At 38.9% G+C, this 14,413-nt stretch overlaps 1 protein-coding gene across 2 annotated transcripts in view; it reads left to right on the top strand.

Moving 5' to 3' along the window:
* The window catches only part of LOC111157816 (chromobox 5), a 33,404-nt gene extending 19,828 nt beyond the window's left edge, over positions 1–13,576 (top strand). For both annotated transcript variants that reach the window (XM_022519482.1, XM_022519483.1), the window contains exons 3-5: positions 4,313–4,499; positions 8,068–8,168; positions 9,832–13,576. In XM_022519482.1, coding sequence (XP_022375190.1) covers positions 4,313–4,499; positions 8,068–8,168; positions 9,832–9,982 — 439 coding nt within the window. In that variant the 3' untranslated portion in view covers positions 9,983–13,576. The remainder of the gene's footprint in view (positions 1–4,312; positions 4,500–8,067; positions 8,169–9,831) is intronic.
* Positions 13,577–14,413: the final 837 nt, after the last annotated feature.

Raw genomic sequence — 14,413 nt, 5'->3', positions numbered from 1 at the left:
CTGGCTGGCCCAGTTGGTACAGCATGTGACTCTTGATCTCAGGAATGTGAATTCGAGCCCCATGCTGGGTGTAGAGATTACTTAAAAATAAAATCTTCTTTTAAAAAAAGTATAAACTGTCACTGTTAGTATTCTTATGGATATAACTAAGCTAAAATATATACATTGAAGCAGAAGTCATCCATTCCATAGCCCATAGCTTTCCAGAATGATTCTTGGATCTCACAAGTGACCTAGAGTGAAGGACTCCTCTTAATGAGAAACTTAAATCTGAGGCCACGTTTTTTTTCCTCCCAATATTTAATTTTTTAATTTCAGATCTACAGCTTAGGCAAAAGAAATTGAACACTCAGATACACACCACCTAGTTTCTGCAATTAATACTTTAATAAAATCTGTCTGGCTTTTTGTTTTTGTTTTTTTGAAGACCTTAAACCCCCCCCTTTTTTTTGTCAATGAGCTTTAAGAACGATACTGAAGTATTGACTAGAATGTCAATGGCTTAAATGGCTTTAAGCTGAAGTGCTAAAGGTGATTATTCTTTTTCCTTGGAATAAACACAACTAGACACATTGAAGCACAGAGGAGGTAGCTTGAAAGGTAAAATATGTGTAATTGTTAGACATTTTGCCTCAGTTTTTGATTAATTCTCTTCCTCAGGATGCCTGATAACAAATAATGGATTTTCCAGAACCCAGTGCACTGGTAGGAACTGGTACAGTCTTCTTGGAGTGGCTTGGAATAGAAATATAATGCAAGGCTCATGGGGAATTCTACATTTCTGGTGGCCGCATTAAAGAAATTTTTTTTTTTTTTTAAAGATTTTATTTATTTGACAGAGAGATCACAAGCAGGCAGAGAGAGAGGAGGAAGCAGGCTCCCCTAGAGAGCAGAGAGCCCGATGCGGGGCTCGATCCCAGGACTCTGAGATCATGACCTGAGCCGAAGGCAGCGGCTTAACCCACAGAGCCACCCAGGCGCCCCAAGAAATTTATTTTTAAAGATTTTATTTATTTATTTGACAGAGAGATCACAAGTAGGCAGAGAGGCGGGCAGAGAGAAAGGGGGAAGCAGGCTCCCTGCTGAGCAGAGAGCCCGATGTGGGGCTCGATCCTAGGACCCTGAGACCATGACCTGAGCCCGAGGCAGAGGCTTAACCCACTGAGCCATCCAGGCACCCCAAAAGAAATTTTAATAATTTATCAGTGTATCAGATTTTCAACATTAATAGTATAAATTTCAACATTAATAGTATAAAAATTAAGATATTTTATATTACCTTTTTCATGCTGAGTCTTAAAAATCTCGTGTATTTTACATTTTATAGCACATCTCAGTTCAGACTAGTCACATTTCAAGTGTTCAGTTAGCCACATGTGGCTAGTAGTTAGCACATTGAACATCACAGCTTTAACGTGTAGGACTTATATGTACTAAATGGTTCAAATTTTGATGGTACCTTTGGACAAAGGTCTGAATCAGGAGCCTTTGGAACATACCTAAGGTTATTTTACTACATAAGTCAGTGTTTCTCATTTGGAGCACTTTTGGCGTTTTAAGTGGGACAGTGCATGCACTACAGGATGCTTAGGATCTCTAGCACAGAGAGCATGAAATGTGGGTAGCACAGCAATCAGAGTATGCCCTCCATATTTCTGAAGAGGAGTGATAACACCACATCCTTTAGAGTTGAGAAATTATGAGTTTGAGAGACCTAGAAATAGGAATTAAAAGAACATTGAAAGATTTTAAGGGTGTTTATTGGGCTCATTGAATCACCATTGGAAGTTGTTGGTCATTTCGAAGGTTCTTGAGACTGTGTCTGTATTTGAGTTACTGGTAACTTAATAGATTAAAGAGGGAAAGGAAGTTTGAGGTGGATGGATTAAAGCACTTGTGCTTACTTTCTCAGAAGTGCCCAGGATTTCATTAAAAGACTAAAACAAATTTTGCCCTGTTAGCATTACCTAACTAAGTACCTACTGCTTGTTGGGCAGTGGTCAGATTCTTCTACCTCATGTGTTTTCTTTCATTCTCATAACAGCCTTTAGAGGTATTTTCAGTTTACAGATGAGGAAGTTAGCGAAGCTATTTGCCGAAGATGGCATAACTGGTAAGTGCTGGCCCAAGGATCTAGTATCAGATTTCTTTGGCCCTAATGCATAGGCTTTTTTTAAATTATACCATGCTGTCTTTTGGGTGGAAATTGGTTGTTGTAGAAGCAGCAATACCAATATGGTAGGAAAAGAGAGAATCCCATTATAGGACTGTCTTTCCTTGCTATCCATAGAGATTTGCTCCTCTCCCTCCATGTCTGCTTGCTTGTGTTCAGTGTTGGCACACCTCTTGCTTTTGGTGTCTTAATTTCTTTTGATATCCTAGAAGAAACTGTGGTTTGTGGATTTGGGGGAAAGTTACTGTATGAGGTGGGGTTTTTGGTTTTTTTGCCTTTTGCTGAAAGAAGAGCTATGAAGGAGAGGCTTTTCTAGTTTTAGCTCAAATGATTTCGAAATAAATCTTGTCTCATTCTCAAGCTCTTTTTGCAGAAAGTTTTAAATCTAGAATAAATACCTTATTTTTCCATTATTCTCCTTCTTATTTGAGTCTAGTTATGGTGTGTGTTCAAACCACGCGCATCTAAAGATACCTTATTTGAAAACCAAAATAAAATATTTTATTTATTTATTTATTTATTTATTTATTTATTTTAGTTTTTTTGTTTTTTTTTTTTTTTTTTTTTTTTTTTTTTTTTTTTGACAGACAGAGATCACAAGTAGGCAGAGAGAGAGGAAGGGAAGCAGGCTCCCTGCTGAGCAGAGAGCCCGATGCGGGGCTCGATCCCAGGACCCTGGGACCATGACTTGAGCCGAAGGCAGAGGCTTTAATGCCACCCAGGCGCCCCCAAAATAAAATATTTTAAATGGATAGTACATAAATTAAGTAATTTTTACCCGGGTCAATGAAAGGATTGTAGAAACTGTTTCTATGATATATTTCCACATATACTTTAATATAAACTAGTCCTTACTATTTAACCGAAAGAACTTCTGCCACTGGCTAGGAGTGAAGAGGATGCCTGGTCTGGTTTTTCCTATGGAGGTACATCTCATGATTTGATTCCATAAGCCTATAATGTAGTTGGTAGTTTGGTTTTCTGAAACCCCTGCCGGGAATAGAAACAACTTTGTGAATAATAACTGTTTTCCTCATAATAGGACTCCTTTGATTCAAGTTTAGTTAGATTCAGTATTCGGGTTTTTTAAAATTAATACTAATATTAATATTTGTTTTTTGTTAATATAAAAATGTGTTTTGACTGCCTGGTAACAGTAGACTTGATTCCACAACATAATTAATGTACTCCAATCCCACTTCTGAGTCATCTTCTTACTGTTCACCTATATTCTAATGATTTAAGCCCTTATACTACCTTTTTTCTTAATAAAAATCTTGCAGTACTTCTAATCTTGAAATAATTTATTGACATTTGTTCAAAATGTAAGTAACATGTTAAAGATAGTGTAAACTGGGGATGCATGCTTTGTTACATTATTCTCTCAGGATTTGCATAGACGATTATATGAAATCATTATTTTATAAAGCAGAATTCATATTTTGAGTTTTAAAAAACTTTTTTGAGGTATAATTTAGATACTATAAAATTCATCCATTGAAAGTATACAATTCAATGAATTTTAGTAAATTCATAGAGTTGTCAACCATTACCACACTCCAATTTGGGATATTCCCGTAATTTCCCCAGATTCCCTTGAGCTCATTTATAGTTAATCTCAGTCCCACATTTTGTCTCTAAATGTGTCTTTCCTACATTTCATATAAATGGAATCAGACAATATATAGTCTTTTGTATCTGGTTTCTTAGCATATTATTTTTGAGGTTCTTTCATGTTGTGGCATGTATTAATTAGTATTGTGTACCTTTTGTTGCCGAATAGTATTCTCCTTTATAAATGTACCACATTTATTCATCCATTCACAAGTTGATGGACATTTGAATTGTTTTCTGTCTTTGGCTATTGAAATACTGCTATAAGAAATTGCAAGTTTCTTTGTGGATATATTTTTTCATTTATCTTATCAAGATTCCTAGGATCAAATTTATTATCTCTTTTAAGTGTAGGTTTTTTGTTGTTGTTGTTGTTTTTTGTTTGTTTGTTTTTTTTGTTTTTTTTTTTTTTTTTTTTTTTATTTTGCCTACTTGTCTTCTTTAAAAGAAAGCACTGGATTTTTTTCCCCTCCTCATTCTTTTCCCTTTTTTTTTTTTTTTTTTTTTTCCATTCTTTGTGCCCAGGGAGCACAATACTTGGGAACCTGAGAAAAATTTGGATTGCCCTGAGCTAATTTCTGAGTTTATGAAAAAGTATAAGAAGATGAAGGAGGGTGAAAACAACAAACCCAGGGAGAAGTCGGAAAGTAACAAGAGGAAATCCAATTTCTCGAACAATGCTGATGATATCAAATCCAAAAAAAAGAGAGAGGTAAGCTTCTTTCCCCCCTTTTCCCACAAACAATTGTTTTTGCCTCTTGCTGGACTCCCCTTACTCCCCAAGTGGTATTTTGGTGGTTTCTGTTCTAATGATGGCATGCAAGGTAAATTGTTGAACAAAAGAGCTTCCAGGGAGGTGTGTTGATTAACTATAGCGCCCCCTCCTGGCTGAATGAGAAATGTACTGTATATTTCACTGACTTGTATTAAAGTGGCAAAATTAAGACCCTGTAAAACAACAGCTACTCCCTATCTTCTCCATAAATAGGCAGGTAAGTTATCTTAGCAAGGGAGGGACTTGGTGAAGTTTTTAAGGTAGAAAATAGCTTTAAAAAGTTTAGTACCTCTTGGAGCACCTGGGTGGCTCAGTGGGTTAAGCCTCAAATACATAAATAAAATCTTTTTTAAAAAAAGTTTACTAAGTCTTTCTTCCTTTTGTTTCAAAGATAGCACTTATTTTCAAACTTTTATATTTCCTTTTTTAAAATTGATGTGAAATTCACATAACACACAACCATTTTATTTTTTACTTTTTATTTTTTTAAAGATTTATTAGAGGGGCACCTGGGTGGCTCAGTGGGTTAAAGCCTCTGCCTTCAGCTCAGGTCATGATCCCAGGTCCTGGGATCAAGCCCTGCATCGGGCTCTCTGCTTAGCCAGAAGCCTGTTTCTCCCTTTCTCTCTGTCTGCCTCTCTGCCTGCTTGTGATCTCTGTCAAATAAATAAATAAAATCTTTAAAAAAAAAAAAAGATTTATTAGAGAGCGCATGTGCGAGTTATTGGGGAAGGACAGAGGGGGACGGGATAGAGTCACAAGCAGACTCCACCCGAACACGGAGCCCAGCGGGGGGCTTGATCTCAAGACCCTGAGATCACAACCTGATCCAAAACCAAGAGTCAGATGCTCAACTGACTGGGCCACTGAGGTGCCCCACAATTAACCGTTTTAAAGCATACAGTTCAGTGGCATGTGTATTCTCTTTTGATTCTATTATTTCTGCATTTTCCAAATAAATTAATTTTCATCTTCCTTTTGAATCTTTATTGTTCAGTTTGAAAAGTATGCTTATGAAATTTTGGTTTGATGTAGTTGCTTTAGTTCTTCTGATCATTAATTCTCAAGTAACTCATATAAGCACTGTTCTTGCCTTTCTTTTTTCATCTGTATCTTTTTCATCTTTGTACACACACAGACACACACACTCCCCCTCCCAGCTTCCATTCCTTTCATTTATTTCAAGGTTATGAAGCCTTTTGTGGTGAAGCATGTATCATACCCTTAACGTTTAATAAAATAAAAGCATAAGTCCACTTCTGAATCTTCTAGCATCACTGCCATAAGCATCTCTATTTATCTTCATTCTGCTTGATACCCATCTTTCTAGAACGTTCATTCTCAGCCCTGGCTGCACATTAGAATCATCAGGGTAGGGTGGGGGGATTCTTAAAAAGACCCAATACCCAAGATTCACCCCAGACTAGTTAAATTCAGATTTCTGTGAGTTGGACCTAGGCACAGAATTTTAAAAGACTGACACAAGTGATAGAGAAAATGGGAGATCAGTGTTCCAAAAAGACTTGAAGTAAGAGTGAAAGATTGGAGGCTGCAGGTGGAAGTGGACTCTAGGTTTGTGCTGTCTCTTTGTTTCCCGGATTAATTTTATTTTTTACAACCTTACTTTTAAAACCGCTCTCTTCTGGTGAGGTGTGTATATCATTATGATATAGTGTACTGATAAGGAATTTGAGAGTGCCTTCTCTAAGGAGCTAAGACTTGGTTCTTTCTGTTTTCTTTTTTATTAGTCCTTTGTATTCTGGCTTTTGTCATTTGATTCATTTTTTAACTAAGTAAAGAGACCAAAAAACAGCACAGCAGAAGACTTGTGACTAGCCATTTGTGACATACAGTGTGTATTTCCTCAACCTAAGGTTTCTGTCCTTTCAAAAAGGAGCAGTCTGGCTTTAGACCTCCTAGCCAACATAGAGAGTTTCATTCCTAGGCCAGGTTCTGATGCTGCTGACCTTGAAAACAACCCCCACACGTCCTTTGTAATGTTCACCTGGGGCCCCTGGCAGCATTCTCAGCAGTGCTGGCGACTGTCAGGTAGGTAGCCTGGAAGATAGGTGATTGTATGTTTTAAAAGTACAGGAGGGGATTGCGTTTCTTTCTTTAGACCACTGCAGAAGAAATTTGTTAGTCGGCATTATGCCTGATTTAAGATTACTGCCTGTGTGATGATTTTAGCATTTTCCTCGCCTCGGCTCCTTTTCAGCAGCTTGAACATTTTTCTTCCCTTCCCTCTCTATGTGGCAAACTGTTTTCAGCCGCCAGCTATGATTTATGACTCAGTTCGTGCGCCAGCATTCCAGCTGTGAGCAGCTGTGTGCACATCTGGGAACCTCCTCCCCTTAAGCGCCCCCAAAAGAGGCTGTGTTTTTGAGTCACTATCTCCCCTGATCCGTGGATGGAATTTCCTTCCCAGTGTGGGTTCTGGTATCTTTGGGGACCACCTGGATCCTGAATACTTTGTATCTCTCAGAAAAAAAGCAGGGTGAATGTCAGATCAAAGAGATTTTATTATGAAAATCAGACATTGGAGATTTAGTTCATTTGGGCAGTCTTACTGAATCTTTTTTATGTTGCCACTAGATAAATTTGCATTATGTTCCATAATAAGGTTTTTAAAATTACCTGGTTTGTTTAAAATGTCACTGTTTTGTGCTTAGCAGTGCCAGCACACCCGAATCGGACTCTGCGCCTTGTCTCAGTGGCATGATTACATTTTGAATAATCTTCAAGAAAATTGCCAGTTTGTTTTAAGTCACTGTCCAGTTCTATTCTATAGTGCTAACAACTCATCCACATCAGGAGGGGATAGGCACAGACCAGGGCCTCTTCTCCCAAGTGTGTGGGTATTGTGAGCTCTGAAAGAAATCTGCTATTTTATGGTACTGCCTTGAATGATTCTTACCGCTGTTCTTTCATCGGTATAGACAACTGTGTGAAAAGAAGTATTAAAAATATTGGTCAGTGTTTTATATATATATATATATATATATATATATATATATATATATATATTGGTCAGTGTTAAGGTAAATTAAATGTCTAAGAAAATTAAGATTGAGAGGTGGTATATTTGAAGTTTGTAAAATGGAAAAGGGTTTAGTTCAGGTAAGCATGGACTTGTTTATTATCTCAGAAGCAACAATTTAGGGGTATCAATTCATAATATCAAGGAGATTAGAGAGTTAGAGATAAGAGAGAGTTCTTAGATGGTGCCTCCAGAATATCTTAAGGGCTATGAACAAGTTTTAAGGGCTGCTTCTAATCCTTGAAGGACTATGGAAGAACAACTGCATCTTCTTACAAAAATATTTCTTGGCATCACTGTCACTGGCTGGCCCACTACTGTATTTCTTAAGTTGTAAGAATTCTTTGAATTGGTGACAAAAATGAACTTAGATTTTGCTTTGTTGAACTGAGAAACAGGTTTTTTTGTTTTCTTTTCTTTTTTTTTTACTCTAAGCTGTAACCTTTCTTTATCTTCTATTTATAGCAGAGCAATGATATCGCTCGAGGCTTTGAGAGAGGACTGGAACCAGAAAAGATCATTGGGGCAACAGATTCCTGTGGCGATTTAATGTTCCTAATGAAATGGTGAGAGAGATTGGGCCTCACTGTACAGTGGTCTTCTTTGCTGGTGGCTTGAATTTGTATGGAAGATAGGGAGGGAGGATAGAGTATTCCCCAACTAAGAATTTTGATTATCAAGGATCTTTGGCTAATAACACCTGTTAGTATTAATAGAAATTATGGTTGGAAGTGGATTTAAGACATTCTCAGGCTTTGGTGTTAAGCCAAATTACTTTAGTCCCAGTACCTAAGATAGTTTTGAGGTAGGAAACATAAAGACATGACCTAACCATTTATTTACACAGTTCTGAATCATTTACCGTCAGACCATGAGCCTGTGGCCATAAGATAGGAGTTGAGTGAGGCTTTCTGCCATCACTGAGGATCAGAACAACTGAATAATGTCTAAAGAGAAGAATAATCTCAAAAAAAAAGCATTAAGACTAATACTAGCCAAAGTGTAAGTTATTTCATCCGGTGGAGGGGGCGTCTCTTAGAGGAAAGCGTAGTTACTTCCCCTCAATTGGGTTTCTTAAAGACAGAGTGAGATTTATGGTGTGGCCCTCACTGCCTCTCTGTTTCCAAGTGTTCTGGGCTTGTGATTTAAATTCGGTCTCTAAATAGAGGCTTCATGCTGCATTGCCGCTGAGGAAGCTAATTTACCTTAAAGTTGTAGAATCAAAAGGTTTAATATTTTATCTGATCGAAATTTTGCTGGGAAATTACCCAGAAGCCTCGATTTGAAGAATCATTATACTCTGTCAGAAGTAAGGAGCTGTACTGACTCTATTTCCCACTCAGCCATATGTGTTACTTACGATTTACATTCACATACTAACTAGCTTTTTTTCCCACCACAGTCCAAATTTGAGTGTCTGCTCCGAGCTGTGTGTTTTCCCCTCCTCCTCCTCACTCATAATACTTACCTCTATGAGTTAAACGTCTCAGTTTTCTCGAAAGGGAGGTAGTTGTCTTTGCTCAAATCTCTGGAATTTTAATTTACGATACTTTTTTTTTTTTCTCAATTTGGAATACTGGTTAAGGGACTTGCTAGATTTTTTTTGTTATATATGGTAGTAGAGCCTTTGTAACTTGGATAATTGAAATTTGCAGCTAATTCCTACATTTCACTTTAGTGACTAGATTTTACATTCTCTCTTATTTTCCCATATGTGAATACTGTTGTAGACTTGAGTTTCTGTTTTCTTATTATTCCAATCCATAGTTCTCACCGAAAGGATAATGAGTGTTTAAAAGGCCACAAGATGAGGAAGGTTAAGACCCTTTCACTCAGATGATCCGGAAACTGGATTGAACATTATCTGCATAATCAATAGGACTGAGTGTAGGTTTGATTGTGTTCACTCAGTACGTACAAATCAAAATTATAGGAGTAAATTTACATAACTTCATTTTCAGCCTTTTGATTAAGTCTGCTATGTTTTCCGTCTAAGTCCTAGCTGAAGACTTCTGGTTCTGTCTGATATGGTAGTTAAATGATACTCACTGATAATTTATTCGCTTGAATTTCTCCTAGAAAATGTCGAGCTGTTAGGGTCCTTCTCACCTTGAAATCAAGACGGAGAGGAAATCAAGTCGGTTAAACTCATAACAATATAAACCTTGGTTTAGGTAGATTCTCTCTCTAACTTCCTCTCCTTCTAAGTCTCATATTCTCTCTCTCCAGGAAAGACACAGATGAAGCAGACCTGGTTCTTGCAAAAGAAGCAAATGTCAAATGTCCACAGATTGTGATAGCATTTTATGAAGAGAGACTGACGTGGCACGCATATCCGGAGGATGCGGAAAACAAAGAGAAAGAAATAGCAAAGAGCTAAAGGAGGGGGTGGTTTCTGTCATTTCTCTTTGTATATAATACATTCACCTCCCTGCCTCCTCTCCCTTCTGCCCACCCCCTTCTATCCTAAACACATCCATAAAAAATGTGCTTATCACTGTGCTCCACAGGAGAAATGTTGGTATTGGTTCTCTTGTAACATAACTGATGGTCTGATTCATGATAAGTGTCTCTCTGTGAAGACCAGGCATTTACATACTGTGTGTAATTCCCACAATATTTTCCTTTGCCCTTATCTCTTCCTTCTGCTTCCCTGTGACCTCAAGATGAGTTTTAACTTTTTAATCACCTTAGAGTCTTGATCTTTTCAGGGTTGGTTGCTTTTTAGATTGGGGGATTTTGTTACAATGATGATGAGTTTTGGTTTCTTGCTTTGGTTCTTAGAACATGTTGATGACCAGCTAGCTTTTGTTTTGAGATGTTGGGATGGAAAAGATGTTCCCATCTTTTTTAAAAAGCCAGTAGCAACTGCCTACCTGTTGGGGCTTTCCCAACCTCATTCAGCTTACCCAGTAGAATACAGGGTTCCTGGTGTGGTCGTCTGGGCCACCCTCCGCTGTTCGTCTCCACTCAATCCTCCCAGAATAGCTCCATTCCTTGGAGGACCTGAAATGTTATACTCAGATTTGTCAAGACACTCTTAGCCCCAGGACTTTTGGCCTTGTTTCATAGCAATCCCTGATTCTGCTTCTGCAAGGTGGTGTAGTCTGTCATAAAATGACAAATTATGAACTGTGGAGATTTTTAGCTATTCGTACACGAGGATGATGGGGTAGGATACAGTTGTCTTTATGATCACCTTTGGTATATATGTATTTTTTCCTCCATCCCTCGCATTTGGACTATATATTTATGTAGGTGTGAGTGACTGCCTGGTGCTTGCTTGTGCCAAGGTGCTAGGCACCCTCCAGCCCTGCCAGCTTTTGTGGCCTCCCAAAGCATTCCTGGTACCAAAGAGGCTTCAGACCTGACCCTCACTTCTCAGTGGACCCAAGTTTCCCCTTCATGCCATTATTTTCTGTGGGGAATTCTTGGAGGGGAGCCATCGGCCACAGTATCAATTTTAAATATTCTTAGCGTTTGTAGTCGTAAATTTCTTGCTTTGTTGACTCTTGGATTTGCCACCAAGACTCCCCAAAGTATTACTGCTCTTCCCTTTTTCCACCCTCAAACTCTTTGTTGTATTTTATTTTTAAAAATACGTTTCTGTGGAAGACTATCACCTCAGAGTGACAGGCCCTGGCATTAGCATGTTGACAACAACCACCTGTCCCTGTTCAGAGTATTTCCCTTTTGCTTCTTTCTGCTTTGCTATTATATTGAGAGATGATTACCTAATCTTAACCTTCCATCCTTTTCCCCCCAAGAAATGCCCTACTTCTCTTTAGCCATTTTCTTTTAGTTGGGGGTGGGGGGTTGGCTAGAGGATCAAGACTAAAAGTAAGGAAATAGCAGGGTTATGAGCATCCGTGTCCCAGTCCAAAGCTGAGGAATTAAGAATAAATGCTTGAACTAGCCTTAACTCTAGATTTCACCAGCCATTGAGGTTGTTTTTGTTGTTGCTTTTGATTTTTAAAACATATAGCTTTCTGGCCAGGAGCAGTCAGCCATTTCTAGATTATTCAGAGTAATCAGGGGAATGGATAGATTGCTCCAGTCCACAGATGAGCTGAATAATATGCAAATCATATACCCATTCATAGCATTTGTTACCATTGCTTTCCTGCTCAGCTGCTGATTGAATTCTGTGTGCTTGTATAAATTATGTCAAAAATTACACTGCACAGTTGAGAAGACAGCTGTTGCTGCAGTGACATGACAGACTGGAACAATGAAGCTTTTGGTTTAAGTCACCCAGGAAAATCCTTCTGAATGGTAATGTGATTGGGTGAGAACTCCTAACCCATACCTCAAGTGGGTAGGAGTTTTTAATCTCCATCTTTCTTTACTCTGAAAGAATTCAAGGCCTAGATCGAGTGCTAAATAATTGACAGTTGGTTAGTACTTAATCTGATGGGCATTTGAAAGAAAGAAAGGATAGTCAGGAAACAGATTTGTCATACAAGTAGCCAAGGATATAATTAGGGTAGACAAGAATAAGACAGAAGTAGGCCAGAGCCCCCGAGGAGGTAATCTGGGCCTGTTGATTTGCAGGTGGAGAAAATGACAGCTTGTCCACAGAGCCAGTTTGTGTCTCCCAGGGGCAGTGGGCATGTAAACTACAGTGACTGTTTTTCAGACCAAAATCAACATGTGAACAAAGAAAACAACAGAATTAGTTAGTGCTGAGATTGGTCCTGAAAAAGCTGGGGCACGTGTTTGCTGTGGTTATAGGTGATATTTAAGACATTCATCAAAATGTGATTTTCTTTTAGCAAAGGAAGTACCATCTACTTGTCGGCTTTTTAATATCTCACTTTTCACTCCATCTCTTCTGTTCATAGTTTACTGAATCATGATCTTGTACGGAATGCTGCCAGAACAGTTGTTTTCTCCCTGCCTACCCACAACTGCTTCTGTAGGAATGTAGGGAGCCAGAGGCCAGCTCTGGCTTTAGCCCTCAGCAGAAAGGAAACCGGATGCCTGCCTTGTGTCTCTGGCATTTGTTAGTTCTGAGCAGCTCTCCTGGCCCTTGCACAATTGCAGCCTCAAATGGAAATCTGTCTTTATGGGGCTTTCTCCTCAGAAGAGTTAGTAGCCATGGGCTAAGCACTCTTAAATATCTAGGTCTATGGTGCTTGAAGCACATTTTTGCTGTATTTATTTAGTCTTCTTCCAAATCATCTTTTTAATGCTGAATTTCTTTTAGTAATCAATGTTCAAGGATCTCCCTTTCCATAGGAGGTAGCAGAGCAGAGTTTACCAAGGTCATTGTAGCTGCTTTTTGAGTTCTGCACTGGGCCAGTACCCTCATGTTAGGATTAGCCATTAGGAACATCAGCCCTGATGAAAGCACCCATTTTTAACCTGGAGAGAGCCATATCATTTTTCCTCCCACAGTCCAGTTTTTGTCTGCCTAAGGAAGCATTTGAGCCTGTGGTGGTTCCTTAATACAAGTCTAGGTGGTCCTTGGCTATCCCCCAGCCATATCTGTGTACTGCTCTTTGTTCGTGATGACAGGTTAGTCCTATGTCCATAGCTTGAACAGTTAGGTTATTCTTAACTCTCTTCATTCTTGTTCTGTGGCTACCCTACAGTCCATTTTCCTGCTGTTCAGGTCAGATCCTAGGGCTTTTTGGAAGGTACTTGGCATTTTCATCATGCCATTTTTTGGATCTGTGTTTAGTCCAGCTCACTGAAAGTACAGTAGGAGTCAGAGGGATCTATCCTGTGTCTGGGCTGGGGCGCAGTTGTCTTTGCCCTTAGGGTTTGAGTTCGAGGGCCTAAAATACTGCCTTCCAATGACATGAGAACCCCAGGCTGGGTTAGGGCATTAGATTTGAAATGTGGAGGTTGTTTCTCACCAGTGAGGTCAAAGGAAAAGCTCATTTTGCATCTGTGATTCCATCCTTTTGGTTTAGGTTTTTAGATGAAAAATTGTAGTGTGGAGGTCTGTACCTTTGTAATCAGATGACCAAGCAAACATACCTGTGGCTAGGTGGAGAGACGAATGGTTTTGATCCAGTGTATTCTAGTTTCATGCTGGCTTTATGGCTAATCATAAAAGTTACATTTTCAAAAACAGAGATGTTACCAGCCTTGCACCCAGTAGTATACGATATGCTCAGAATTCAGTGTCTCCACCCAATTAATAGTGGTGAATTTGTATTGAGCTGTCCACACTGCGGCCATCTTAGTGTGCATCAACATTCATCTTACTCCACAAGCATTTTTTTGGCCTTGGGGGTACAAAGTACAAGAAGATACAGTCCCTGACCTCAAAAAACTTTCATACTGATGTGGGATGAACTGACTGTTAATAGTTCAGTGTAGTAAATGCTGCAATTGGGTACGCATTTCTGTGGGGGGACAGTAGGATGGTGATGGTTCACAGGGGGTAGACCTGGACCTTGGATGAACTGAGCTAATTGGCCATAGATGGACTACAACAAGGGCTTGTTTTATTCTAGAAAATAAGGATAACTGAAGGTTGGTTAGCAGTGCTGTTGCTTAGAGAGAAAATAACAGGTGAGTGGGGATTGAGAGCCCCTTATTTTGATCCCTGTTGTGGGCTCTTTGCCAAAGTATTTAATGGTCTAGTTAATCCTTGCCTGTGGAAACTATTATCTGTGTTGCAGATACAGTTCTGTGGTGTTACATTATCATGGGTTCTATAACATTTATTCCTCTCGGACATTTTATCAGAGTTGCTCACACCTTTTTCAGTTTCTCATCCCTTTTGGAAAAAGTAACATGAGGTTGGCTTTAAGCCTTAAACAGAGGACATACTTTTCAGTGACAAGGGATTTGC

The sequence above is a fragment of the Enhydra lutris genome, unplaced genomic scaffold (genome assembly GCF_002288905.1).
Source record: "Enhydra lutris kenyoni isolate GAN:26980312 unplaced genomic scaffold, ASM228890v2 scaffoldscaffold56, whole genome shotgun sequence".
In the NCBI taxonomy this organism is placed as follows: domain Eukaryota; kingdom Metazoa; phylum Chordata; class Mammalia; order Carnivora; family Mustelidae; genus Enhydra; species Enhydra lutris.
The sequence above is the reverse complement of the archived record's forward strand: the minus strand, read 5'-3'. Positions and strand labels throughout refer to the sequence as shown.